This window comes from Pipistrellus kuhlii, unplaced genomic scaffold (genome assembly GCF_014108245.1).
Source record: "Pipistrellus kuhlii isolate mPipKuh1 unplaced genomic scaffold, mPipKuh1.p scaffold_m20_p_47, whole genome shotgun sequence".
Taxonomy (NCBI): Eukaryota; Metazoa; Chordata; class Mammalia; order Chiroptera; family Vespertilionidae; genus Pipistrellus; species Pipistrellus kuhlii.
The window spans coordinates 614,927-642,054 of NW_023425548.1; the positions used below are offsets into that span (position 1 = coordinate 614,927).

The window sequence follows — 27,128 nt, forward strand, 5'->3', positions numbered from 1 at the left end:
ATGCCCACTTCCTGCCGGCTGAGGGCGGGGGCAGCGCGCACGTTTGCGTCCGGGTCAACAGGTCAACGCTCTCACTGGCGAACCCGGCGCCGCCCGCCGTAAATGGCGCTGCTGGCGGGAAAGTTGAGTTCCCGGTTCGCCGAGCGTTCGGGGCGATGTGTAGTGACTTCCGTAGGGCGGAGTCTGGGACGGAGGTGAGAGTGGTTTGGGTGAAGCTAGAGGAAAGTGGACAGGGAGAACTGGCGGGCGAGGGAAGCCGAAAGTCGGGGAGGACGGGAGTGCGGCTCGGGCCGGGGACGCACCGGGCCTAGAGTCCCGCCGTCTGTGTACTAAGGCGATCAGACATCCCAAAAGCGGGACAGTCCCGATCTCTTAACAATTTGTCCCGCCTCCCGCGGGACTTTTTTAAAACGCCGCGGGAGGCGGGACAAATTTTTAAAAATCGGGACGTCTGGTCACCTGGCTGTGTACCCCACTCCACCTTTGCACCCGCCCACCTGTGCACCCCACCTGTCCCGCCCACCTGTGCCTGGCCGGTCTGTGCGCCCGGAGCCGCCCGGGACGCGGAGCCTTCCAAACCCGCGGTCTGAAGCGCCCGCGCGGAGCCCGAGGAAGTCACTCCGTAGATACGAGGCTTCCCCTGTGCACAGATGGAGGTACAGTTAGAGCTCTACTTTCTGGGATCATGGCTCAGATCTGCCACAATTTAACGAGGCGGTTACTGGGCGGGAGAAACTCCGAAAAGGGAGGAGTCGCCAGTGGGAGCCGCTTCTCTAGACCCGGCGGTGCTCGAATCGTCCGTCTCCCTCGCTATCCCAGCTTACATTTCTAGCCTAAGTAACTCCAGAGCCACAACCGATTTTGTTTAGGAATTGAACCAACACGTGTCAGACATTTACTATATGTTACCCACTGGTTAAAGAATAGGAGCCAGAAACAACTTGTGCCATTAAAGAACTAGGAAAGAGGTTGACTTAAAAATTGCCGTGTGTGTAAGTCTTGCTGTCCAGCAGAGGGGGAGACTAGCTGGGAGGAGCAGATGCCTGAGCTGCTCTTCGAGGGACCATTTGGAGTTGGTTTGGCATTCAAAGCAGAGAGCAGCAAGCAGTGTGAGGAACAGAGCCGTGATTGGGAACCGTGGGGAGGTGAGCTCTGAGAAAGCGGCAGAGGTGGAACAGGAAGGGTCTTTTATGTAGGTACGGGGAGGAAGTGTTACTGTCCTAGAATGCCACGTTCTCCAGTCTCAGTGTCATAGAAATGAGCAGGGAGCTTAGTACACATCAAACAAGAGTTCATTGAAAAGAGCTTGTGCAGCCCTGGCCGGAGTGATTCAGTGGTTAGAGCTTCAGCTGGTACACTGAAGGGTCTCAGGTTTGATTCCCTGTCAAGGGCACGCACCTGGATTGCCCATTCAATTTCCCGCCCTGGTTGGGGCACCTCTCTCCCCCTCACCTTCCACACTATAAAAACACCAATGGAAAACATCCTCAGGTGAAGATTAACAAAAGGAAAAAAAAGACCTTGTGCACAAGGGAGTCAACCAGAAGAGGGAAGCGAGCTCCCCACCCGGTTCTTGTGGTGTCTTGTAGAGGGGCCTTGGGCAGGTGGAGTGCTTGAGAATGAGGATGTGGTTGATGGTTCCATCATCGCCCTCCGGCCATGGTTGATCCCAGGGTGGTCACAGGGCCTGTAAAATAATGCTTACATAATTATTCCGTTACCATTAAATGGACAAAACAACTCCGGCAGAACATGTTTCTGGAAAGGATGTCATCATCATACGTTCTTTAAGAATGTGGTGTGGTTAAGTTCCTTTAACTACAGAATTTTACTGAAAGCCCGAAGCAATAGTAAAGCCTCTAAGATGGTGTTCTTTTGGTCACGATGGAGTCCAGTATGACCCTATGCTGTTTCAGAAGCAATACTCTGAGAGTAACATTTAGGCTTTGCAGGCCGGGCAGTTTCTGTCACAGCTTTTATTTTATTTTTTGGCCTGCTGGCCATGGTTGCCAGTCCTTGCTCCTTAAAAGCAGAGCCACTGGTTGATATAAGAACCACTAGAGTTACAACCTTACTTGTTTAAATGATCATTTGTCATTTGACACCAGGTTAAACTGAGATGACTCGCAGTCAGAACAAGCCTGGCTAATCCCGAAAATGGGAGCCCAGCACAGCCAAATCACTGAACAAAGAGTTTAGCATCAGATCCCTGCCTGCATTGCCTGTCTGGAGACCTAAGCCAGATTGCCTTGCTCCTGTTACGTTGGAGGGGCGCAGGCGCTCCAGTGGCAGCTGGGCAGTGGGTGCTCCTCTGCTCTTTTCCCTTTTGTTAAAACCAGTTAAGCTGGCTGCCTTCCCCTGAAGTGCTTACTGTTTGGATGGTGTTTTCTTTCTGTGCACATTAGTCTATTTTAGGGATTCTACTTGGAGGCAAAGTCATAAATTATCCCAAGGAACTGAAATAAGCAACTTTAAAATTTTAATCCATTAGAATTACCTTAATAAGTGGCTAACCTTCCCCACATCTTGTGAGTAGTAGGGAAAAGACATGTCGTACAGGCTCTTTCAGGAAAACAAAGCTGCAAAGACTGTTTCATTGATCCTAGGGATGCAATTTATGGTAGGCCAGGTAGAGAGTAGAAAACCTTATATAAAGTAAGCCCTGGATATAAAGAAGACAAGCATTTGAATATGACTTAAAATAGAGTAATCTATTTTTACCTTGCTTTTGTGCCATAGCAATGGAATTTTTGCATTTATATCCTTCTGAGAGTATAGAGAAGATTCACAGCTCTGTGTGATGTAGCTCAGTGGACAGAGCCTCAGCCCACAGACCAAAAGGTCACAGGTTTGATTCCAGGTCGAGGGCATATACCTAAGTTGCAGATTCCTTCCTCAGCCCCAGTCAGGGTATATGAGGGAGGCAACCAATTACTGTGTTTTTCACACAGCAGTGTTTCCCTCTCTTTCCCCTTCCATCCTCCCTCCCTCCCACTTTCTAAAAAAAATCCTCCGGTGAGGATTAACAAACAAAAAAGAAAGGAAAAGATTCACAGCAATTTTGGCCTATATTTTTGTATCATCCACCCAATGGCTTCATTTACACACATGTTAATAGTGTTGTACTTTACATTGTCAAGGTTGGTAACATACCTTGAGTTTTAAAATGATTGATAATAGCCCTGGCTGGGTGGGTCAGTTGGTTGGAGCGGTGTTACACTGAAAGGTTGCTGGTAATCTCTGTCATGATGCCTATGGGAGGCAACTGATCAGCGCTCTTCTCAAAAATCAAGCCTGGTTACAGTTCGATTCCTCGTCAGGGCACATGTACAGGTTGTGGTTTGATCCCCAGTGTGGGGCATGCAGGAGGCAGCTAATCAATGATTCTTTCATCATTGATACTGAAATCAATAAATATATTTTAAAAAATCAATATACATATCAACAGATGAGAATTAAAATAACTGATGATAAAAAGTTGAAGGTATTCCATTTTGGTTGCCACACAAAATTTTGTGTGCTTTCTTCTTTAATTAACTTTATTATAATTGTTTTATTATTATTTAAAAACATTTTTATTGATTTCAGAGAGGGGAGAGAGAGAGAGACAGAGAGAGAGAGAGAGAGAGAGAGAGAGAGAGAAACATCAGTGATGAGAGAGAACCATTTATCAGTTTCCTCCTGTATACCTCACACTGGAGATCAAGCCCACAACCTAGGCATGTGCCCTGACTGGGAATTGAAGCATGACCTCCAGGTTCATAGGTCAGTGCTTAACCACTGAGCCACACTGGCCAGGCTGTATTTATTATTAAAGTAGTAAATGTATATGACAGAAAATTCCAGTTCTGAAGTGGAAAGTAGGAAACTTCTCCACTCCAAGTACCATCTCCCAAGGTGAATTTGTACAGTTGTCCACAAATTTTCTAATGTTTTTATTTTTGAGGCTGAGTGAGATAATGCTGGGCTAGAGAGGTACAGAGACCTAGGTTCTCATCTTGGCTCTGCCAGTGGACAAGCTTAATGATTTTGGATAAGTTATTTTACCTTGACTGCTACCTTTGTACATTGAGGGAAGTGGGCAATGATTTCTCAGATCTCTTTTAGTTCTGCCTCTGTTGTATCATAAATCAGCGAGCTAGATACAAGATGTTTTAACAAGCCAATTAATTAGGAGTCTTTATTACACCAAGGCTCAGAGCAGAATATCTCTGTCAAATTCTCAGCAAACAACATGGAGGAAGCTTGCTTTATTTATATGCTTCCAGTTCTTTGTATGGGTTTTTCCGGACCTTCTGTAGACTTTACAAAGAGCCTTGTGTAAGTTATTTTTGTAGACTGCTTATAACCTTGGATACATAATGAATAAACACTTAGCATGAGAATATGGGAATATTATCAGATTAGTCTGTTACATTAGATGGCTAGCTTGCAAGGTCCAACAGTTTATCTTTTTTATTATTTGAGCTAAAAACAGTTATTTTATAGAATAAGAGACTGTCTAAAAATGACAGAGTTTATAGAACAAGGACTATCTAAAATACCAGAGAATTTCAAACAGCAGTTTTTATACAAGATGGAGGTTACTATGCTTCACCTCTAGGAGGTGGGTTTTACTATTTGTATCCTTTCACCAGGCACATTTTTCTCTGCATAGTAAACACTTGATAAATATTTGTTAATAATAATGACTGGTTGTTCCTATTTTTTTCTTAAAAAAGGTACAGGGAGGCCTTTCCCCCAGAAGTAAATATTAAAAAGACAAGTATTTAGTATTTATTAAATAATAATGTTTTGGTTTTGTGTGATAGAACATCTGTCCCCTTTTCTCTTTGCTTGACTTCTTATCTAGAATAGAGTCGGCGCCCCAACATCACCATAACTCCATTATAAACCCCGTCACCTTCCTTGTCTCTGTCCACCCTAACCCACTTTCCTAACCAAGGTTAAACCCAGCTGTCTGCTTTTGCTGTGTTTCTACTACCTCAGTTGAATATTGCTAGAGAAAATCACAACTGGGCCAGCTGATTTCATTGTAAAGTTATAACCATCAACCTCAAATGGACACACAGTCCAACCATATTTCTGTAGTAATTAGTTCACTTTCTCATTTCAAAATATCTGTCAACATATACAACCTATTCTTGAATTCCAGACACATGTTCTATTTTATTTATATATCCACATGGGTGTCTAATGGGTGTCTCAAACTTTTGATTGAATCCTGGATCCAGGGAAAATATAGAGAATTAAAGAAGAGTATTATATGTATCAATGCTAAATTTATCATTGTGATAATTATAATGTTCTTGTGCAAGAGAAAATAACTTTTCTAAGGCGATATAGTGTATTAAAGTATCTAAGGGCAAGTGGTTCAGCATTCCTGTTCTTTCTGCCCTCAGAAACTCACATGGCTCACTCCCTCACTCCTTCAGGCTTCTGCTCACCTTCAGCTGAGAAGCCTTTCCTGAGGGTCTAGGCCAGTGGTCGGCAAACTCGTTAGTCAACAGAGCCAAATATCAACAGTATAATGATTGGAATTCCTTTTGAGGGCCAATTTTTTAAAACTTAAACTTCTAACGCCACTTCTTCAAAATAGACCCGCCCAGGCCATGGTATTTTGTGGAAGAGCCACAGTCAAGGGGCCAAACAGCTGCATGTGGCTTGTGAGCCACAGTTTGCTGACTACGGGTCTAGTCCTTGCTGCTGCTGCTGCTGCTGCTTATTCCCTTCCCGTGCTTATTCTTAGCACTTACCGCCCCTGATGTTTTACACTGTTTACGTGTCTCCTCCCCTTCTCCCGGCCTGCCATTTCGGGTCATGAGAGCAGACTGTTGTCTGGGTTTTCTCCTTTGGTCCTAGTGTCCAAAGTTTGCATATAGGTGCTCAGTAAGTAATTGTTTAGTTGTTGGATTTCATGCCTTCCTCCTTTTCCCTCTGCCCTCTCTCTACCTCACCTCATGTGTCATTGAGAAAACAAGAAATTTGACAGACACATTGTTAGTTTTTCCTGTTGTTTCCATTTCAATCAGAGAACACATTCTTTATGATTTCAGTTGTTTTAAGTGGGTTGAGATTTGTTTTCTGGCCCAAGATGTGATCTGTCCTGATGAATGTTCCATGGGCACTTGAAGCAAATGAACATTCTGCTATTGTTGGGTAAAATATTCTACTGTGTATATGAATTAGATCCTCTTGGTTGTGCTGCTTAAATCTTTTATATCCTTGATTCTTTTCTGTCTAGTAAATCTGAGAGGTGGGTGTTGAATTCCCCACAACAATTGTGGATTTGCCTGTTTCTCCTTTCAGCTGGATTAGTTTTTCCTTACATGTTACATTTGGAATGATATGTCTTGCTGGTGGATTGATTCTTTTACTAGTATTATTATGTAATGTCCCTTTTTGTCTCTGGTAATTTTCTTTGCCCAGAAGTCTACTTTCTTGGATATTAATAGAGCAATTTTTTTTCATCTAGTCTGTATTGATAATAATATATGTTGACATTATATATGACAATATATGTCAAAATAATACTCATTTTCTCTGACTTACTTTCTGTAAAATAGAATAAGTATTTTTGCTCCTAAAAAAAGGGCAACTTCTGTTCTAACCGGTTTGGCTCAGTGGATAGAGCATCGGCCTGCGACTCAAGGGTCCCAGGTTCCATTCTGGTCAAGGGCATGTACCTTGATTGCGGGCACATCCCCAGTAGTAGGTATGCAGGAGGCAGCTGATGGATGTTTCTCTCTCATCACTGTTTCTAATTATCCCTCTCCCTTCCTCTCTGTAAAAAAATCAATTAAAAATATATTTTTAAAAAGGGTAACTTCTGTACCTGTGATATGGCTTCCATCCATCCTGTAGGATATCACTCCTGCAGATATTTCTACTTCTAGGTCATTTCCCTCTGTCTTCTGCATCTTCAGTCTTCTTTTCCACCAACCATTTCCATCAGTATTATAAAATAAAAACAAAACAAACAAAACACCTGCCTAGATCCTCCTCTGCCGACCTTTGCCATGCACAAATGAAAATGCTATACAAGCCAAAACCGGTTTGGCTCAGTGGATAGTGCGTTGGTCTGCGGACTGAAGGGTCCCAAGTTCGATTCCAGTCAAGGGCATATACATTGGTTGCGGGCACATCCCCGGTGGGAGGTGTGCAGGAGGCAGCTGGTCTATGTTTCTCTCTCATCGATGTTCCTAACTCTCTATCCCTCTCTCTTCCTCTCTGTAAAAAATCAATAAAAATATATTTTAAAAAATGCTATATAAGAAATATGAATTTAGAAGGCATTGGGAGCCAGGTGGAGCCTCTTTCTTGAATGCACATTTTCTCTTTAGCAATGCATACAGGCATATCAAAGGTAAAGTTTGGTAAATAGTAAAAGGATTATCAGGTTAGGGAATTTGAGCCACCATTATTAGTGTCAGCCCTGCTAATGCCCAAAGTCCATTGGCCTTCTGAGTTCCTTGGTGCACTCTGTGATAGTATCTGCAAGTGGTTACTTCCCATGCTCCTCCAGCTCCATTTCTGTACTCTTCACATCAAAGTGTTATTTGTGCTTTCTGCCTACACTTCCTTTTTTCCCATTCATACTTTAGTCACTGTAATCTACCTCTGTCTTCACAGTCCCTTAGAAGTGCTCTTGTCAAGGTTGTCAAGACCTTCTGTTTCCAAATACAGTGCATGGCTTGTTCCAATGTCCTCACAGCAGACCTCTCACAGTTCATGGATAGCATCTTAAAACATTTGCATCCCTGGGGCTTCTAAGAATCTGCCTCTGTCAAACTTTGGGTGGAAGGAACACAGCAGAATGCGTGTCTGCAGGAGAAATAAGCTGTCAGGAGAGAGGAGCAGGCTGATCAATGCACATCTAGTTCCTGCTCCTAAAGGTACCCGTTAGAAAACCCTCTCCTCTCTTGGGAAGAGAGAATGAGGATGGAATCCACCTAAGTGCTTCTCCAGCAGAGCTCCTCCTCACATTAAGGGAAGAATAAGCCTTCACCAGCAATATACTCTTGCAATTTGGATTCTGTGCTTCACTGTCTCTTTCTTAGGTCTTGCATATAGTGATTTTTCTGTCTAGAAGAAATTTTAAAGCACAGTCTGATATAACTTTTTTTTTTAAGGGTTTTTTTTTTTGTTTGGTTGTGTTTCTTTTATTGATTTTTTACAGAGAGGAAGAAAGAGGGATAGAGAGTTATAATAGAAACATCGATGAGAGAGAATCATCCATCAGCTGCCTCTTGCACACCCCCTACTGGAGATGTGCCCGCAACCAAGGTACATGCCTTTGACTAGAATCGAACCTGGGACCCTTCACTCTGCAGGCCGACGCTCTATCCACTGGGCCAAACTAGTTTCGGCTGATATAACTTCTTTTTAAAAATATTTCTTTATTGATTAAGGATCACATATTTGTCCTCAACCTCCATTCCAACCTCCTACCCCTCCCCAATCATGTCCCGACCCCTCTATTGTCCTTGAGCACTGGTTAGGCTCATATGTATGCACACAAGTCCTTTGGTTGATCTCTCACTTTTATCCCCACCCTCCCTCTGAGGTCCAACAGTCTTGTTTATCAATCTATGTTGTTCACCATTTCCGCTAGATGAGTGAGATCATGTCCTACTGGAAATATACTTATAAGAATAAAAAATGAGACAAGCAATAATCGTTATGCTGAAAGGCAAATGAATCAGTCTATAGTGAGTTTCTTTCTAGGCCAACAGTTCTTTTGAGACCCAATTTCAATGTTAAACAGTTCCTTATGTGTACATGTCAGCAATGATATTTCAGTTCTGGATGGTGGAAAGATGGTTGCTATAACTTCTTAATGAGATTTTTAAGTATGCATTTAGTGCAGTTACTAATCTGGAATGTCATAAGTTTAGTCCTTAAGCCGAAATCGATTTGGCTCAATGGATAGAGAGTTGGCTTGGGGACTGAAGGGACCCGGGTTCGATTCCCGTCAAGGGCATGTACCTTGGTTGCGGGCATATCCCCAGTAGGGGGTGTGCAAGAGGCAGCTGATAGATGATTCTCTCTCATCGATGTTTCTAGCTCTCTATTTCTCTCCTTTCCTCTCTGTACAAAATCAATAAAATATATTTAAAAAATAAAAAATAAATAAATAAAATAAATAAAATTTAGTCCTTAAAAATTCTGCTAAACATTAATGCTGCCTAAGTAATCAGGTATATAGTAATTTTTGCTTGATTATTTATATATTTGTCTATTTTCCTTTTATATCATGATTGCTTTAAAAATATTAATAATAAAAGCAGCAGCCTTTCAGGGAATTTTTTTTTTCAGGGAATATATTTTAGAAACAATGGAATTTAACCATATACCAGGTGTACTGGTTAGTAATGCAGATTTTTTTCTTTCTTTTTTTTTTTTAAATATATTTTATTGATTTTTTTACAGAGAGGAGGAGAGGGGAATAGAGAGCTTGAAACATCGATGAGAGAGAAACATCGACCAGCTGCCTCTTGCACATCCCCTACTGGGGATGTGCCTGCAACCAACATACATGCCCTTTGACCGGAATTGAACCTGGGATCTTTCAGTCCGCAGACCGATGCTCTACAACTGAGCCAAACCGGTTTTGGCTATGCAGATTTTTTTCAAAAGATGGAATTACACATATGTTGATATATATGCGATTTGATATGTATGCTGTTTTGTTGTATTGACAACAAGCTTCAAAACTTCATATGTCAATTTTGCTGAAGGTATTAACATAGATATTTTTACACTTAAAAATGTCGAATTTTGTGCCAAAAGGCATTTCCGGGAAATTTTAATTCATTACTTTATTTTGAAGAAACATGCTGCTGAATACTCTGGGAAGCTTATGGTGAACATGCTCCATCTCCAGATACTTGTGAATGCTGGTTTAAACACTTTTAAAGTGATGATTTTGATGTGAAACACAAAGAATATCCAGGTCAACTGAAAAAGATTGAAGACCAACAATTACAAGCATTATTGGATGAAGATGCGTGTCAAACTCAAAAACAACTTGCAGGAAGATTAAACGTTAGCAAGCAATTTCTGATTGTTACAAGCCATGGAAAAGATTTGAAGGGAAGGAAAATGGGTGCTTCATCAACTGAACATAAGACAAATGGGAAACTGAAAAGTCATCAGTAAAATGTTGCTTCAATGGGAGGAAAGAAAGTCTTCTTTGCATCAAATTTTGACTGGGGATGAAAAGTGGATTTATTTTGAGAATCCCAAGTGCACAAAATCATTGGTTGATCCAAGTCAACCATCAACATCAACTGCAAGGCCAAATCACTTCAGAAAAAAGATAATGCTCTGTGTGTGTGTGTTTTTTTTTTTTTTTAATGTATTTTATTGATTTTTTTACAGAGAGGGAGGGAGAGAGATAGAGAGCTAGAAACATCGATGAGAGAGAAACATCGACCAGCTGCCTCTTGCACACCCCCTACCGGGGATGTGCTCACAACCAATGTACATGCCCTTGACCGGAATCGAACCTGGGACCCTTCAGTCCACAGACCGACGCTCTACCACTGAGCCAAACCGGCTTCGGCAATGCTCTGTGTTTGATGGGATGAAGAAGGTGTGTATTATGAACTTCTAAAACCAGGTGAAACCATTAATATTGATCACTACTGACAACAAATAATCAATTTGAACCATACTTTGATCATGAAACTACCAGAAGGTTCTAGAAGACACAGCAAAGTAAATTTGCTTCATGATGACACACCGTCACACACTTCAAAGCCAGTTAAAGACACATTAGCCCTAACCAGTTTGGCTCAGTGGATAAGAGTGTTGGCCTTCAGACTTAAGGGTCCCAGGTTCGATTCCCATCAAGGGCATGTACCTTGGTTACGGGCACCTACCCAGTAGGGAGTGTGCAGGAGGCAGCTGATCGATGTTTCTCTCTCATTGATGTTTCTGACTCTCTATCCCTCTCCCTTCCTCTCTGTTAAAAAATCAATAAAAACACACACACACACACACACACACACACACATATATATATATATATATATGTATGTATATATTTTTTTTTTTTAAGACACGTTAAAAGATCTTGACTGGGAAGTATTAACCCACCTGCTATATTCATCAGACCTTGATCCTTCAGATGACCACTTGTTCTGATCGATGGCACACGCACTTTCTGAGCAGCATTTCAAAACATATGAAGAAGTGGAAAATTGGGTCTCTGAATGGTTTGCCTCAAAACAAGAAAAGTTCTATTGGGACGGTATCCACAAATTTATCTGTAAGATGGGAGAAATGTGTAGCTAGCAATACACATTACTTTGAATAAAGCACTTTTGATGTTTCTCTTGACATTACCATGTTTTCTTTGATTACAAAATTCGTATTATTAACTAGTACACCCAGTATATGAGTAATAGTTGTCTTTTACATATAATTGAGACAAACGCATTATTGAAGAGCTAGGCCTAGTACTATGTCTCCCCCTCCAAAATTATTTAATTTTCAAAATGTCAGAAGAGCCTAATTTTACATGTGAAAAAAATTTTGTCCTCTATTTTTTTAATTTATTGATTTGAGAGTGAGAAACATCAATTTTGTTGTTGTTATTGTTTTTCTTATTTATGCATTCATTGGTTGATTCTTGTGTGTGCCTTGACCAGGGATCAAACCTGCAACCTTGGCATATTAGGGTGATGCTCTAACCACCTGAGCTACCTGGCCAGGGCTAGTCCTCTAATTTGAAGGATTACCATGATAAGGGTCAGATTTGCATTGGTCACATACATGTTAACATAGTTGCTGCTTTCCCTTTCTTTCTACGCATTCTAGCTCCTCTTACTTTCCCTCTGTTAAATAGTTCACATTTTTGCTTGACATAGATTTCCTCCTTAAATCATTAGTAAAACTATTCAGAATTGTATTCAATTTGGTGTTTTGTGTGTGTGTTTTATATATTTTTGTTGATTTCAGAGAAGAAGGGAGAAGGAGAGAGAGAGAAACATCAATGATGAGAGAGAACCAGTGATCAGCTGCCTCCTGCACACCCCACACTGGGGATTAAGCCTGCAACCTGGGCATGGGCCCTGACCTGGAATTGAACCTGGTTCATAGGTCAGTGCTCAATTTCTGAGCCACGCAGGCCAAGCAGAATTGCATTAAATTTGTAGGTATTAGTCCAGTCCTATTATAGGGTGGACAAGGTTAGGAATATGTGGTTAGAGTGTCTGCTTTTGTAGGGAGCTCTTATACTTGCTGAAGACCTGTTGCTGATAGCTATCTTGCAAACAGTCTGAATCATAAAAGGTCAGGGAAAATGAGCTTTTATCCAAATAAGTCTTAGATACACGTTTGCCTTCATGTCACTAATTTCTGGTTAGTTCGATCTTTAAGTACTCCTTCCTGCTTGAGTGTAAGCATTTCCATAACTAACTATGTTTAGAAACATCTATATGATATGTGTTCTGCTTAGCAGGCATTGAAGGTATATAATTGCCTCTAAAATGGACTTTGTTAGTGAGTATGAAGAACTTTGATGATAGCCATAAGAATATTCATGGACTTTTCAGTGGAAATTTGTACAAAGTATCCAAATATATGAAAATCTAAGTATAATAGTTCCCCCCACTTCTACCTACCTGTTTACCTTGGATTTACCAGCTTCTGCATTTTTGGAATTGGTGGCAAGCCAAGATACAACCCTTCCCTTTTAAGCTTTTACATCTAGATCAGGAAGACAGGCTGGTAATGTGCTCTTAAGTATAGTAATAGCTTCATGGAGGGGGGTGGCCTTGAAACTGCGTAGGATTTTTGTTTGTTCATTAGTCTAGGCCTTAGGGAATTTAACTGAGAAACCAGGCATGGGAGGGTGTTCCGGGAAGAAAGAAGGAAAGCATTGTATTGTTACTGCTCGTTCTGTGTGCACCTGAAAGAACTATGTGTTCAGTCTTTCATTCCGAATTAAAGGTATCTCTTACATGTTAGGATTGACCATCCCTCTTTGATGCCTTCACACACCCCCATGTGAGTATCTGTTGCAGCACTTACCATACTTTATTGAATTTTTTTTTAACCTTTTGACTGCATTAAATTCCTTGAGGACAGGAACTCTGTCTGCTACCTCTGTGTGTCCCAGCACCTCAGTTCCTAGAACACATTTGCCTTCCTGAAGTATGTCCCAGGGAATTTCTGTGTAACTGAGTATGGTCCCTTTGCAGATGGCATGCTTGCTCAAGTGATGCTGCTTCGGTTGAAAACATTTGAGTCTGCTTGGAGACATGATTGGTAGGCTGAATAATGGCCTTGATAGGACCTCAGATTGGTTTCTGCTTCAGTCAGTAGGTCCAAGACTATTTTGCCCTATCCTCAGATTTGATCAGACTTGATGATAATTGATTGACTCAGGCTGTGTGGCACCAAAGGAGAACTTTAGACTTTGAGAGCCAAGCGATCTTAGTTAAACCCTGGCTGTGTTGTCTGCTAGTTTGCTCATCTGAAAAACAGAATGATAATAAGTAGAGTGAATGTGACAATTACAAGGGAGAATGTGTGTAAATTATGTACTGCTGGTTCAACAGTAAGCACAAATAGTGTTTTAGATAGTTATTATGATCATAAGACCTAGGAGATACTGATTTCCAACCCAAATGTCAAACCTATTACTTCAGAATATTTATAAAACCGTCAAATAGATGAAGATGATTGTGTCCAGAATAATTTGACCTCAGAAAGGTTGCTTAGAGCAGTGGTCGCCAACCGGTGGTTCTTGACCACTGGTGGTCTGTGAGGTCAAAAAGTTGGTGACCGCTGGCTTAGAGAATCAAGAGGAATAGTTAAATCTATTAATGGCTACCATCCCCATGCTCTGATTGCCTGAGGTGTTCATCTTCCTAAGAGGATTAACTGTCAGGTCTGGCAGAACTTATTTGGGTTCCCTTTACCTTGATGCTTAACAAACTCCAGATTGACTACTTGCTTCTTTTTACTTATTCCTCAAGTCAGGAAGATATCATTAATTTTAATTTCTATAACAGTCATTCAGGTTTATGTCAGATTTTTAGGATATTTTTCTGTTTATATAAGTTGTCCCAAAACATGTATATACTCTTTAACAGCTGATAGCCTAATTGATGTTTGTTTCCTTCCTTCCTTCCTTCCTTCCTTCCTTCCTTCCTTCCTTCCTTCCTTCCTTCCTTCCTTCCTTCCTTCATTTATATCCAGGCTAAGCTTTAAACAAAGAAAATTCTTTTTAAAATGTTACTGGGGGTTTGAAAATGCAGTTGAAATACAAACACTGCCTTTATAATTATTTAAAATGTGTATACATTTTTTGGAGGACACCCTTTCCCAAAAAAATATACACACTTTAATAATTTATAACTCACTTATTTTTTTACTTCTTTACACATTTAACTGATTTGAAATAATGGGTGAAGCCAGACTAAGCCTTGAACAAAATTAGTCCATTAGACTTTTTAATGGGGTTACATAAAAGATAAAGTTTACAGTACAAAACCGGGAAACAGTTGAAGAACTGAGGGCGATTCCATTGCTTTGTGTTATCAGCAGTGCCTGGACCAGAATGATCATCAGTTTGAAAACAGGCTTTGACAAAAATCTTATTCATTTGTGTGGATTCTTTTAAATTTTGAAAGTGAACTGTATATTCATAAACACAGACTTAATAGTCATTCAAAGTGTGATTTTTTTACAGAGAGAAAGGGAAAGGGATAGAGAGTTGGAAACATTGATGAGAGAGAAACATTGATCAGCTGCCTCCTGCACAACCCCCACAACCCTGGTTGAGGTTGTGCCCGCAACCAAGGGACATGCCCTTGACTGGAATCGAACCTGGGACTTCAGTCCGCAGGCTGACGCTCTATCCACTGAGCCAAACCAGTCAGGCCCAAGGCAGCACTCTTAACACATTTGATTCTCAACAGTTTTGTGAGGGAGATACTCTTTGTTACCCTCACTTTACTGATGAGGTCCTCAGACCCAGGAAAATGACATAGCAGGTCTGCTTCTGGAGTCCTGACTGTCTACTCTGCATTATCCAGACTGCTTCTCATTGTGTAGCTGAGAACCGCTTGCTCTGTGTACAAGCCAAGGAGCAGGCTCCTGAGCCGGCATCTGAGACCTTCTGGGATCTGACCTCTGCGCTTTGGGACTTCATTATCTCCTGTCTGTTTTGTGTACAGCTGTAGCAATTCAACTGTGCTCATGGTTGCCCTACACACAGTGCTGCGCTTTGGCCCCTCTGCCCCACATGCCTGACTCACTCAGGTAGGAGCCCCTCAAGGACGTTTCCTCCACGTTCTCCTTTGTCCAGTTCCCACCACAGACAGACAGATACCTGTGTAACAAGTACAGTAAGTATAGTGAAAAGATAATGATAACGCACAAGGGAGGTAAATACTTTGCATTTAGCAGTTTGGTTCTTTATCCCAGACTACGCTATCAGCTCCTTTGAGGGCAGGAATTCATACCATTTGTACCAAGTATATAGACAAAAAATTAAACATGATCTGAACAAGTGAACACAACTTTTCTCCTAAATTATAATATATTTCCTACTTCATAATTCTCTCCACATCCTTAAAACTATGAAAAGCCTTATTTATAATCTTGGAAATTTATATAAATGCAGATAATCACATTTTTAGGTAATGATTTTTCTTTTTTTTTCCTTTTGAAGCTCCTTGCCCGGCTTGAAGGTAGACGGTCCTTGAAAGAAATAGAGCCCTGTCTGTTTGTCGATGAAGATGAACCTGTGCATGGTAAAAACACAACTTTAAACCAAATGGCGTGTCACAAATTAAATTTTATAAATGAAAGTACTTTTTTCATATATAATCATGTACCTAGCAAGAGACTCTGTAGGTTCAACTGTAAAATTAAAATAACACAGATCATGACAGAATTTTTAAAAAAGCTCACTTGAGAATATTTTTTCATTGCTTTTATTTTCTTTTATTTTTTTTTAAGTTTTCGAACTTTTTGAATGTTGTTTATTTTACTTTATTTTTTAACATCTTTATTGTTGAGCCTGATCAGTTCGGCCCATAAACTAAGAGGTCATGGTTCGATTCCCAGTCAGAACACATGCCTGCATTGTGGGCTCCATCCCCAGTGGGGACTGTGTGAATCTCTCTCATTGATTGATGTTTCTATCTCGTTACCCCTCTCTCTTCCTTTCTCTAAAATTAATTAAAAAAAAAAAAAACTTTTTTAAGTCTTTATTGTTGAGAGTATTACAGATAACCCTTTCCTTTATCCCCCAATTTTCCTCCTCCATCCAGATCCCTCCCATCACAGGTCTTCACCACCCTGTTGTCTGTGTCCATGGGTAATGCATGTATGCATATAAGTTTTTTGGTTGATCTCTTTCAACCCCCTTCCCTCTGAGATTTGTCAGTCTGTTCCATGTTTCCATGTCTCTGGTTCTATTTTATTTATCAGTTTATTTTGTTCATTCAATTCCTTGTTAATTTTTTTATTTTTAGATTCAATTATTGATAAATATATGTCTGTCTTGTCATTTTATTGTTCACATCTTTCTTTAATTTAATATTTTTATTTTATTCAGTTTAATATTTTATGTAATACTGGTTTGGTGGTAATAAACTCCTTTAGCTTTTTCTTGTCTGTGAAGCTCTTTAAAAATATATATATATACATATATGGTTTGTTTCTTTGTTTTTAATTTCAGAGGAAGGGAGAGGGAGAAATAGAAACATCTATAATGAGAGAGAATTATTGATTGGCTGCCTCCTGCACTCCCCCTATTAGGGACTGAGCCTGCAACCTGGACATGTGCCCTGACCAGGATTGGAACCATGACCTCCGGATTCATAAGTCGACATTCAATCAATGAGTGACACCAGCTGGGCTGTGAAGTTCTTTATCTGATCTTCAATTCTTAATGATAGCTTTTCTGAGTAGAATAATCTTGGTTGTAGGTCCTTGCTTTTCATCACTTTGAATATTTCTTGCCACTTCCTTCTGGCCTGCAAAGTTTCTGTTGGGAAATCCTTTGGGTATTCCCCTGAAGTTAACTTATGGCTTTTCTCTTGCTGCTTTTAAGATTCTCTTTGTCTTTAACCTTTGGCATTTTAATTATATGTCTTTTTTTTTTTTTTTTTTTTTTTTTGTCCTCACTGGAGCATACTTTTTCCTTGATTTTTAGAGAGAGTAGAAGAAAGAGTGAAGGACAGAGAGAAATACCGATGTGAGAGAGGCACATTGATGGGTTGCCTCTTGCATGTGCCCTAACAACGCCCAGGCTGGGAAGGAGCCTGTAACCAAGGTACGTGTCCTTGACCAGGATTGAATCCAGAACCTTCAGTTCGCACTATTCACCGAGCCAAACCAGCTAGAACTTAATTATGATATGTCTTGATGTGAGCCTCGTTGGGTTCCTCTTGTTTGGGACTCTGCATTTCCTGGACTTGTATGTCTATTTCTTTCACTAGTTAAGGCAAGTTTTGTCATTATTTTTCAAATAGGTTTTTAATTTCTCTCTTCTCTTTCCAACACCACCATGAAACAAATGTTGATAAGCTTAAAATTATCCCAGAGGATAACTGTTCACTATCTTTATACTTTATGGTTCTTTTTTCTTTTTGCTCTTCTGACTGGGTGTTTTTTGATTCCTCGTATTCCAGTTCGCTGATTTGATTCTTAGCATCCTCTACTGTTGATTTACTATAAATTATTCTTCATTTCAGTTAGTGAATCCTTCATTTCTGACTGATCCTTTGTTATGTTGTTGATGTTCTCACTAAGTTCCTTGAAGTTCTCATTAAGGTCTAAGAGCATCCTCATTGTTTTAAATTCCATCTAGTAGTTTGCTTGCTTCCATTTTATTTGGTTCTTTTTTTCTGGCGATGTCTTCTCTTCGTTCATTTCTGACATGTTTATTTGGCTGCTTCTCTTTGTTTGTTTCTATGTAGTAGATAGAGCTGTTGTGTCCCCCGGAATTGGTATAGTGGCCTTGTATAGTTGTGTCCTGTAGAGTCCAGTGTCTCAGCCTCCCCAGTCATCTGAGTTGGGCACTCTAGGTGCACCCATGTGTGCACAGTCCTGTTGTATTTGAGCTTTGATTGCTGTTGGCATTGTTGAGAGGAATTGACCCCCCAGGCCAGTTGGCTATGAGGACTAGCTGCAACTATAGAGAGGGAGCTGCTGTGGGAGACACACTTATGGAGCAGGACTTGCTTCAGTGGGTTTTGATGCTCACTGAGTCTGCCCCTTGAGTGTTTTGCTACTGGATGTGGTAAGGCTGTAATCTGACATAGTCTGAAGCTGATCTCTAGATGCACTGGCTGTGGGCCTCTTGGGAGGTATATAGCCAGCTCCAGCTCCTGCCTGAGTCCTGCCTGGGGCTACCTGGCATGAGTTACAGAGCAATCTTTAGATGGCTGCTACTTGTGTTGGGCTTGGAGACGCCCAGGAGAAGGCAGGCTGCTGCCTGTTCAGGACCATGGGGCATGCTGAGGTCAGGTGCTGTGTGTTTGGAAGACTTAGGAGTCTGAAGCCTGAGCTAGGACAGGCTCTTAATATGAAAAGGCCGTCACAAACAGCTTGGGTGCGGCTGCACATTGGATGGGGTGGGGTCTCAGAATCAGCTACAGGTTGATGGAGACTCAGGTATGGTGACTGCTGATTGCCTTGTGGCAGGGAGGTCTCAGCAAAGGAACAGTGTCCCCTGCCAGTACTTCTGTCTGGTACAAAGCTAGCCCCAGTTCTTGGTCTGACGCCAGACAAGTTAATTTCTCCCTGTATGTCCCTGGATTCTTTTAACTCGTGCTGGAGCTCAGGGAGTGAGTCTGAGTAAGTCTGTGCTATGTGCCAGTCCTTTGAGAGAGAGAAACATCAACATGAGAGAGGCATGCCAGTTCGTTGCCTTTCACATGAGCCCTGGCCAGGGCCAGGAGAATGAGCCTGCAACCAGGTACATGCCCTTGACCAGGAATGAAACCTGCAACTCTTTAGTGAACAGACTAGTGCTCTAACCACTGATATACCTGCCAGGGCTGGCAGGACACTGAAGCCTGCTTTATCTACAATACGTTAGAATCCAACGGATGCTAAGAATGTGTCAAACACAAGGCCTGCGGGCCAAATCCGTCGCGCCAGGCCTTGCAATGTGGCCCGCACCGCGCTGTCATCACTGCACTCCACTGCGTTTCCATCACAATGACAGTTTATGACTGTTCAGTAAACCATTCGGCCCGCGATTTAGGCTGGATTTTAGATTTTGGCCCCTTCTCTGATTGAGTTCGACACCCCTACGTTAGATGAAATTAAGTTTGGCTTTTCTGCGGTAAATCTTCAGAATAAACTGAGCTCTTTTATTCCAACACAATATTTGTGGGAATTTTTTAAAAATTATTCTTTAGGCCGAGGCCGGTTTGGCTCAGTGGTAGAGCGTTGGTCTGCGGACTGAAAGGTCCCAGGTTCGATTCCGGTCAAGGGCATGTACATTGGTTGCGGGCACATCCCCAGTAGGGGGTGTGCAAGAGGCAGCTGGTCGATGTTTCTCTCTCATCGGCGTTTCTAGCTCTCTATCTCTCTCCCTTCCTCTCTGTGAAAAGTCAATAAAATATATTAAAAAAATAAAAATAAAAATTATTCTTTAGAAGTTAGAGAATCACAGGAAAGACTCAGGCACCCCGTTGTTCTGTTAATATTTCTACAGTCAGAAAAATACATACCTACTTGTTCCATTAGCACTGCTACCCTAGAGAAAACTTATAAAGAAGGTAATGTGCTTAGGTTGTTGGTTTTTTTAATGTACTGTAACAGTTTTATAGAGATGCAGTTCATTTAAGTGTACAATTCAGTGATTTTTTAGTATTCACACAGTTATACAACCATCCCCACATTTTATTTTAGAACATTTTCATCACCCCAAAGGAAATTTGAGCCTATTAGTTACTCCCCACTTCTTCCCACACCCCTCAACCCTTGGCAACTGCTAATCTACCTCCTGACTCTATCAATTTGTCTTTTCTTGACATTTTATATAATTGGAGCCATATATTATATGATCTTCTATGACAAGTTTTTTTCTTTGCATAATCTTTTCAAGGTTCGTCATATTGTAGCTTACATCAGTAGTTCACCCCATTTTATTGTTGAATAATATTCCATTTTATGGGTATACTACATTTTGTTTATCCTTTCATCAGTTGATGTCATTTGGGTTGTTTCTACTTTTTGGCTGTTACAAATAATGCTATGATTATTATTGTACAAGTTTTTCTTTGGATATGTTTTCATTTCTCTAGGGTAATGCCTATGGAAGGGATTATTAGGTCGTATGATAACTGTGTTGAACCTTTTATGCAACCAGCAGACTCTTCTTTCCAAAGCTGCTCTTTTTACTTGCCCACATCCTGCAAATAAATGTTTTTGTCTGGCTTTTTTATTATAGCCTTTCTAGTGAATATTCAGTGATATTTTGTGGTTTTCATTACATTTCCATGATGACTAGTGATATTAAGCATCTTTGTATCTGTTTATTGACAATTTATATTTGTCAAATCTTTTGCCCATTTAAAAAAAAAAAGGGCTCTTACAATTCACTTTTTATTAGTGAATTGTAAGAGCCCTTTAAATATTCTAGATACAAGACTCTTATCAAATATATGATTTGCAAATATTTTTTTATTTATTTTTTTATTTTGTGGATTGTCTTTGGACTATCTTGATGGTGTCCGTTAAAGCACAAAATTTTTAATTTTGATGAAGTCCACTTTACCTGTTTTTCTGTGTGTGTTCTTGCTTATGCTTTTGGTATAGTTAAGAAGCTATTGTCTAGTTCAAGATCAAGAACATTTACAGCCCAGCCAGCATGGCTCTGGTTGAGCATAGACCTAGGAACCAGGAGGTCACAGTCATGGCATATGCCCAGGTTGTGGGCTTGATCCCCAGTGTAGGGCATGCAGAGGGCAGCCAGTTCATATTCATTGTACAGTTAGTAGGTTGTTCCCAAGATGATGTATTTTTAGACTTTTCCTCATTTTGAAGGATGTTTAGATTTATGAACTCACTCTGACAATCTGTTACCCAAACCCCGTTCAGCATTCTGTTTGTGAGAGTAGCTAGCAAGGCCAAACCATCCAGATTTTCTGATTTAGTTTGCCAAGTGCCTATCTGTACAGGTTTTTTTGTTTGTTTGTTTTTTCTACTAGTTGTCAGACCCAGTACTTTCATTGGACAAGGCTGCATTTTTTTGGTAGCAGCTCACAGAAACACATGAGCTAGTGACTTCAAATACACTTGAAAGGCCTGTGTTCCCTCTACGGAGTGTAAAGTTTGAATATGATTTTTGATCTTATGATTAGATAATAAATGTTTATAAAATCAGTGAAACTGATTTCAGTTCATCATTAAACATTTGTAGGGAACCTAACTCAAGGACATTAATGATAATATTCGTGTGTAATTTACAAGTTTATAGATTTTACTTCTTCAGTTTGTATATATTACCTTTTTACCTGCTTTGTTTATCCTATATAATAAAAGCCTAGCCGGGACCGGTTTGGTTCAGTGGATAGAGCGTCGGCCTGCGGACTGAAAGGTCCCGGGTTCGATTCCGGTCAAGGACATATACCTTGGTTGCGGGCATATCCCCAGTAGGGGGTGTGCAAGAGGCAGCTGATCGATGATTCTCTCTCATCGATGTTTCTAACTCTCTATCCCTCTGTCTTCCCCTCTGTGAAAAATCAATAAAATATATATTTTTTTTTTAAAGAAAAAAAAAAAGCCTAATATGCAAACTTCCCCTTGCATGGGATGTCAACCAGGAGTTCGACCAGGGAACGGGGCCAGCTGCGTTGGCAGCAGGCAGCCGAGGGAAGAGAGGCGTCCCCAGCTGGCAGTCACTAGGTTCCATACCCATGCATGAATTTCATGCACTGGACCTCTAGTTAACCTATAAAAGGAGATGAGTATTTTATATTCCTAATAACCTCTTAACCAAGTACTTAACCTTAAACTTTACTTCAGTTTCATTCATGCCAAACCACAGAACTAAGGAATCCACCTACTTATATCAGCTATTTTCCTTATCAAACCCTGTAGGAAAGATCTCTCGAAGACTTACTCTTTCTTTTTCTTTTTTCTTTTTTTTATTTTATAAAATATATTTTATTGATTTTTTTTTTAGAGAGAGGAAAGAAGAGAGATAGAGAGCCAGAAACATCGATGAGAGAGAAACATCGACCAGCTGCCTCCTGCACACCCCCCACAGGGGATGTGCCCACAACCAACACACATGCCCCTGACCGGAATCGAACCTGGGACCTTTCAGTCCGCAGACCGACACTCTATCCACTGAGCCAAACCGGCTTCGGCTCGAAGACTTATTTTTTTGAGTTGTGCTGAAATTTGTTACGAGTATTGCCCCTTTCTCCAAAAAAATACTTGGCAAATATTTCATTTTTTGTTCTTATTCCAAGAATTCCACAAATATTCAGTCATATCTCACAGTTACCCTCTGACTAGTATTGTGTACAATATGTTTATCTCCCCATGGAGTTTCTTCCCTTTTACTTTAGAATATTACATTTTTCTTACCTTAAATGATCCTCATTCCACTCTCTAGCCTCACGAAACTGCTGTTGAATTCCTTTACTTTGTCGATGAGCATAAACCATTGTATGCTTTCTGTAAGTCCTCATGGCTCCCTGCCTTCTCCTTGTGTTCCTCCAACTGCATGAATGCTCCCTGCAGTGCCTGCCAGTCCATCTTCTGAGTTGCTCCATTCTTGAAGTTTGGTTCATAAACTAATATTTATATTAAATGTGGTTTCGCAAACTACTCATTTACTTCTTTTTCTTTTTCTTTTTAGCTTTCTTTTTTTATTATTATTATTATTAAGGTATTATATGTGTACATATCTTACCAACCCTCATTTACTTCTTTAAGGCCACTGTCCAGGACCAGTTCTGTGATCCTTCCCTCCCATTTCTCACTGTTAGGTCTTTCCTGCTTCATTAATTACTCAACTACCACTTCACATCCTAAAGCTTCTGTGCTGTTTTCCTCCTGGTTTTTCTATGGAATTTCTGTTTTATCTGACTTCTCTCCCTGTAGCTGTTCTCTATTTCTGTGTACCTTTCTCCCAGACTTCCAAGTCCAGCATCTGATTACTGTCTTGAATCTTAAGTCCTAGCAGCTGTAGGACATTTTTATTTTCTGAGTCTTGGAGATCCATCTCAACATACTACTTGGAAGATAATTTCACCTTAGGGTATTTACATGAATTATGTAAGTTAAAAATCCCTATGTGCTTATGTATTATCTTTGTGGGTACTTTTGAGTCTGTCTCAGAACTTTTAAGTCACTACCATCACCTTAGGAACCGGAGGAGGGGCTGACCACCTGACAGAAGCTGAGTGTCAGCTGTTGGGCAGGGGCAGCAGGCGGGCTAGACTAGCACTGATACATTGTTCCGTTCCTGCTCCTGCTGTTAGCTCCTTGTTCCGGGCCTGGGTTGTGGGCATTCACACCTGCTGGGCTCTGTCTGCTAAGCAAAGCCACCCCTCACACCCACCTGTCCTCACTGGCAGACCTATTTCCTTTCTAAATCCATGTTCCAGCATTCGCTGTGGGCCTGTAATCCTCCCCCAGTCAGGACTTACGTTTTCATTCTTTAGATTAGGGGTGTCGAACTCAATCAGAGAAGGGGCCAAAATCTAAAATCCAGCCTAAATCGAGGGCCGAATGGTTTACTGAACAGTCATAAACTGTCATTGTGATGGAAACGCAGCGGAGTGCAGTGATGACAGCGCGGTGCGGGCCACATTGCAAGGCCTGGCGGGACGGATTTGGCCCGCGGGCCTTGTGTTTGACACATGTGCTTTAGATGTTGCTCAGGAAGTTCTTAAGAAGAAAACTAGCTGATGAAAAAGATACTGTGGCCCGGACCGGTTTGGCTCAATGGATAGAGCGTCGGCTTGGGGACTGAAGGGTCCCGGATTCGATTCCGGTCAAGGGCATGTACCTTGGTTGCGGGCATATCCCCAGTAGGGGGTGTGCAAGAGGCAGCTGATTGATGACTCTCTCATCGATGTTTCTAACTCTCTATCTCTCTCCCTTCCTCTCTGTACAAAATCAATAAAATATATTTTAAAAAAGGAAAAGAAAAAGATACTGTGTTTGTGTTGGGGATAGAATATTCAAGCCCCAACCTTAACATAGCCAGCAAGAAATATAATCAAGTAAATAGTCAAAATTAAATAGTGCGATAGATTCGATCATGAAGATGATGGGATTTGCTATTTCTACTTGTTACTAGGATCCAAGGTGCCACGATGAAGATTCCCCCTTTTCATTTGTGAAATGCTCATCAGCCTCTCTGCTCCTCTTCTGAGCGGGAGGAGAGGATTTGGTGCAGGGTGCTGCTGTTCCCATCGAGCTTCTGCACGGTCCACTGTGTCCTGCAAACCATTTCAGACTCATCTTGCTAAACTGTTTTTAACTTTCCTGCACTACCGTTAATATTGCTTTTGTGTGAGTGTTTCTTCATCTTGTGTATGTAGTTTATTTTCCTATATTATTAGTGAGAGACTCATTTGGGGGCAGCTTTAGCTCCCCAGAAATATGGTAGCAGAGAGTAAACTGAACGTCTGAGTCGAGTATAGTTATAGTCACTATGTCAGCTTTTAATAAAAGTGTCCATGAACAATTGTTAATGTGGAAATAGTTTCACTCCATTTTGAATTGTAAATTTTATGTAAGATTGTAGGAAAAAAATGGCTGAAGTTTTATACTACTTTAAATATAGGTTGGTGACAACTTGCTAGATTTCTTACACATTATTTGTTTCAACATTTAATGACTTATTAATAATGACAGGAAATAAAGTAATTGGATTTTCAGGCTCTGTAATTTGTTTGGGGCCTAAGAATCTGCATTTTAAAACAGTGCTTTCAATTTTGTGGTTCAGTCATAAATCAAATCGCAGTAGTTTTGGTGTCACAAGAATTGGAAGGCCACTGTGGGGTGGGTTCTGAGAAGCTGTGTAGGCAGGACCGTGTTCCGGGTGTTTTAGTTTGTGCTGTCCTCAGGGGAAGCCATATGGAACTGTAGAGAGAGAGTGTGCAGAAGTTCAGAGTAGTGACTGGTTAATAATGTAGGAGATAGATCCCAGTGCAGGCGCCATTCCCCTGAGCAGTTTCCAGAGAGACTCACACACAGCAGGGTGGCCATGTGACACAGTGGGCGGACGCTACCGGCATGGAAGACCTGAGAGCTGCGGGCTCCCACCACCCCATCCGTGTGAACCTGCGCCGTCCAGAATTGTTCGCCCACAATGCCAGTGACCCTGAGGAGCCCTCGTTGGGCTATTTCGTCTGCGTGTAACAGAAGTTAAGCGTAGCGGCTTACCAGATAGAGGCTTATTTTCCTCAATCGGAAGTGGCACCGAGGCAGGCTGTGCATAGGGTGCGTCCTGCTTCCTGCCCCACCTCCTCAGGTCTGCCCGAGAGTCCACCTTCCCTCCTCACTGTCTCGAGGTGGCTCTTCACCTTAAAGAAAGGGAGCGGGAGAGCAGAAGTGGCGCCTGGGTCAGGAAAGCCAAACGTGAAATCCCAGCAGACTGCGCGCGTCTCACTGCCAGCAGCTGAGGTACCTGCTGACCCCTCTTTGCAAGGGAGACTAAGAAAATGGTTTTTTAAGTTGGGCGCATTGCCTTCCCCGATTGGGGTTTCATATATAAGGGAAAAGGAGAGGATGGGTATTGGGAGATCAATTGCCAGGAAGAGCGTGCACCTCTGTAATCAGTAGAGTGTTTGGAAGGCCCGGTCTGAGGCCCTTTATTCCTCACTGTCCGTGTCACCGCCTCCCTGGGAGTGCACCAGACCCTTTCCCAGGAAACCCCGGACTGCTGTCAGCGGGTCAGTCATTCTGCTTTTCCAGTGACGATTGCCCTGTGTATTTGTATGTGCTTTTACAGATCCGTTTTGGCAAATGGACTTAGATTTTCTTTTACGTTCCAGCAAATGTCTTTTTAAACATTTTGGAGACTTTTCACTTGTAGCCTGCTCTTACTGTGCTGCTGCATTTTGACTGACATCTTTACATTTTACACAGGTGATATTCTTGAATTTCATGGTCCAGAAGGAACAGGAAAGACAGAAATGCTCTATCATTTAACAGCCCGGTGCATTCTTCCACAATCAGCAGGTGGACTGGAAATAGAGGTCTTATTTATTGATACAGATTACCACTTCGATCTGCTTCGGCTTGTCACAATTCTTGAGCACAGACTCTCCCAGAGCTCTGAAGAAATGATAAAATTCTGCCTGGGCAGGCTGTTTCTGGTGTACTGCTGCAGTAGCAGCCAGTTGCTGCTCACGCTCTACTCACTAGAAGCCATGTTTTGTAGTCACCCCTCTCTCTGCCTTTTGATTTTGGACAGCTTGTCTGCTTTCTACTGGATAGACCGAGCCAATGGCGGAGAAAGTGTTAACTTACAGGAGTCTACTCTGAAGAAGTGTTCTCAGCTCCTAGAGAAACTTGTCAATGAGTATCGCTTGGTTCTTTTTGCAACAACACAGAGTATAATGCAGAAAACCTCCACCTCCACCGAAGCTTCTTCCTCTGGCTTTAAGCGCCCGACCGATGCGAGTGTGGACTACAGACCTTACCTCTGCAAGGCCTGGCAGCAGCTGGTCAAGCAGAGGCTGTTTTTCTCCAAAGATGACTCTAAAGCCAGTCACCACTTTTCTTTAGTTTCACGTAATTTAAAAAGCAACACTTTAAAAAAATACATTTTTATTATTAGAGAAAGTGGGGTAGAATTTTGTTGATATATATCAAAATACTCTTGCAGGATATTATGCAAGTTTTTAAAAGTCTTGAGAAAAAATAAAATAAAGAGGAAAAAAGTCTTAAATAGGCTAAAGTGATTCAATTCTGAAATTTTAAACGAAGGGAATTAGTATAATAGTATTTTTACACAGAATGGATTTTTTTTAAACTAATACAGTAAACCTCAGAATTCGTTGAAGTTTACTCAAAGTGATATTAACAAATTATATACTAAGTTTATTTTATTAATTTTTTAATTTTTACCCAAGGATTGAGGATATTTTTTTTAATGTATTTTATTGATTTTT

General features: G+C 41.1%; 1 protein-coding gene across 2 annotated transcripts; it reads left to right on the top strand.

The window, feature by feature from the left end:
* The first annotated feature begins 51 nt into the window (after positions 1-51).
* Positions 52-27,128, top strand: XRCC2 (X-ray repair cross complementing 2). Of its 2 annotated transcripts, none has more exons than XM_036412717.2 (3): positions 52-194; positions 15,692-15,773; positions 26,101-27,125. In XM_036412717.2, the coding sequence occupies exons 1-3, from the start codon at positions 156-158 to the stop codon at positions 26,817-26,819; spliced, it is 840 nt and encodes a 279-aa protein (XP_036268610.1). In that variant the 5' UTR covers positions 52-155; the 3' UTR covers positions 26,820-27,125. The 2 variants fall into 2 exon arrangements, with proteins under 2 accessions (XP_036268610.1, XP_045428337.1); XM_045572381.1 differs by lacking the exon at positions 52-194 and adding an exon at positions 465-656 and having other exon boundaries at positions 26,101-27,128.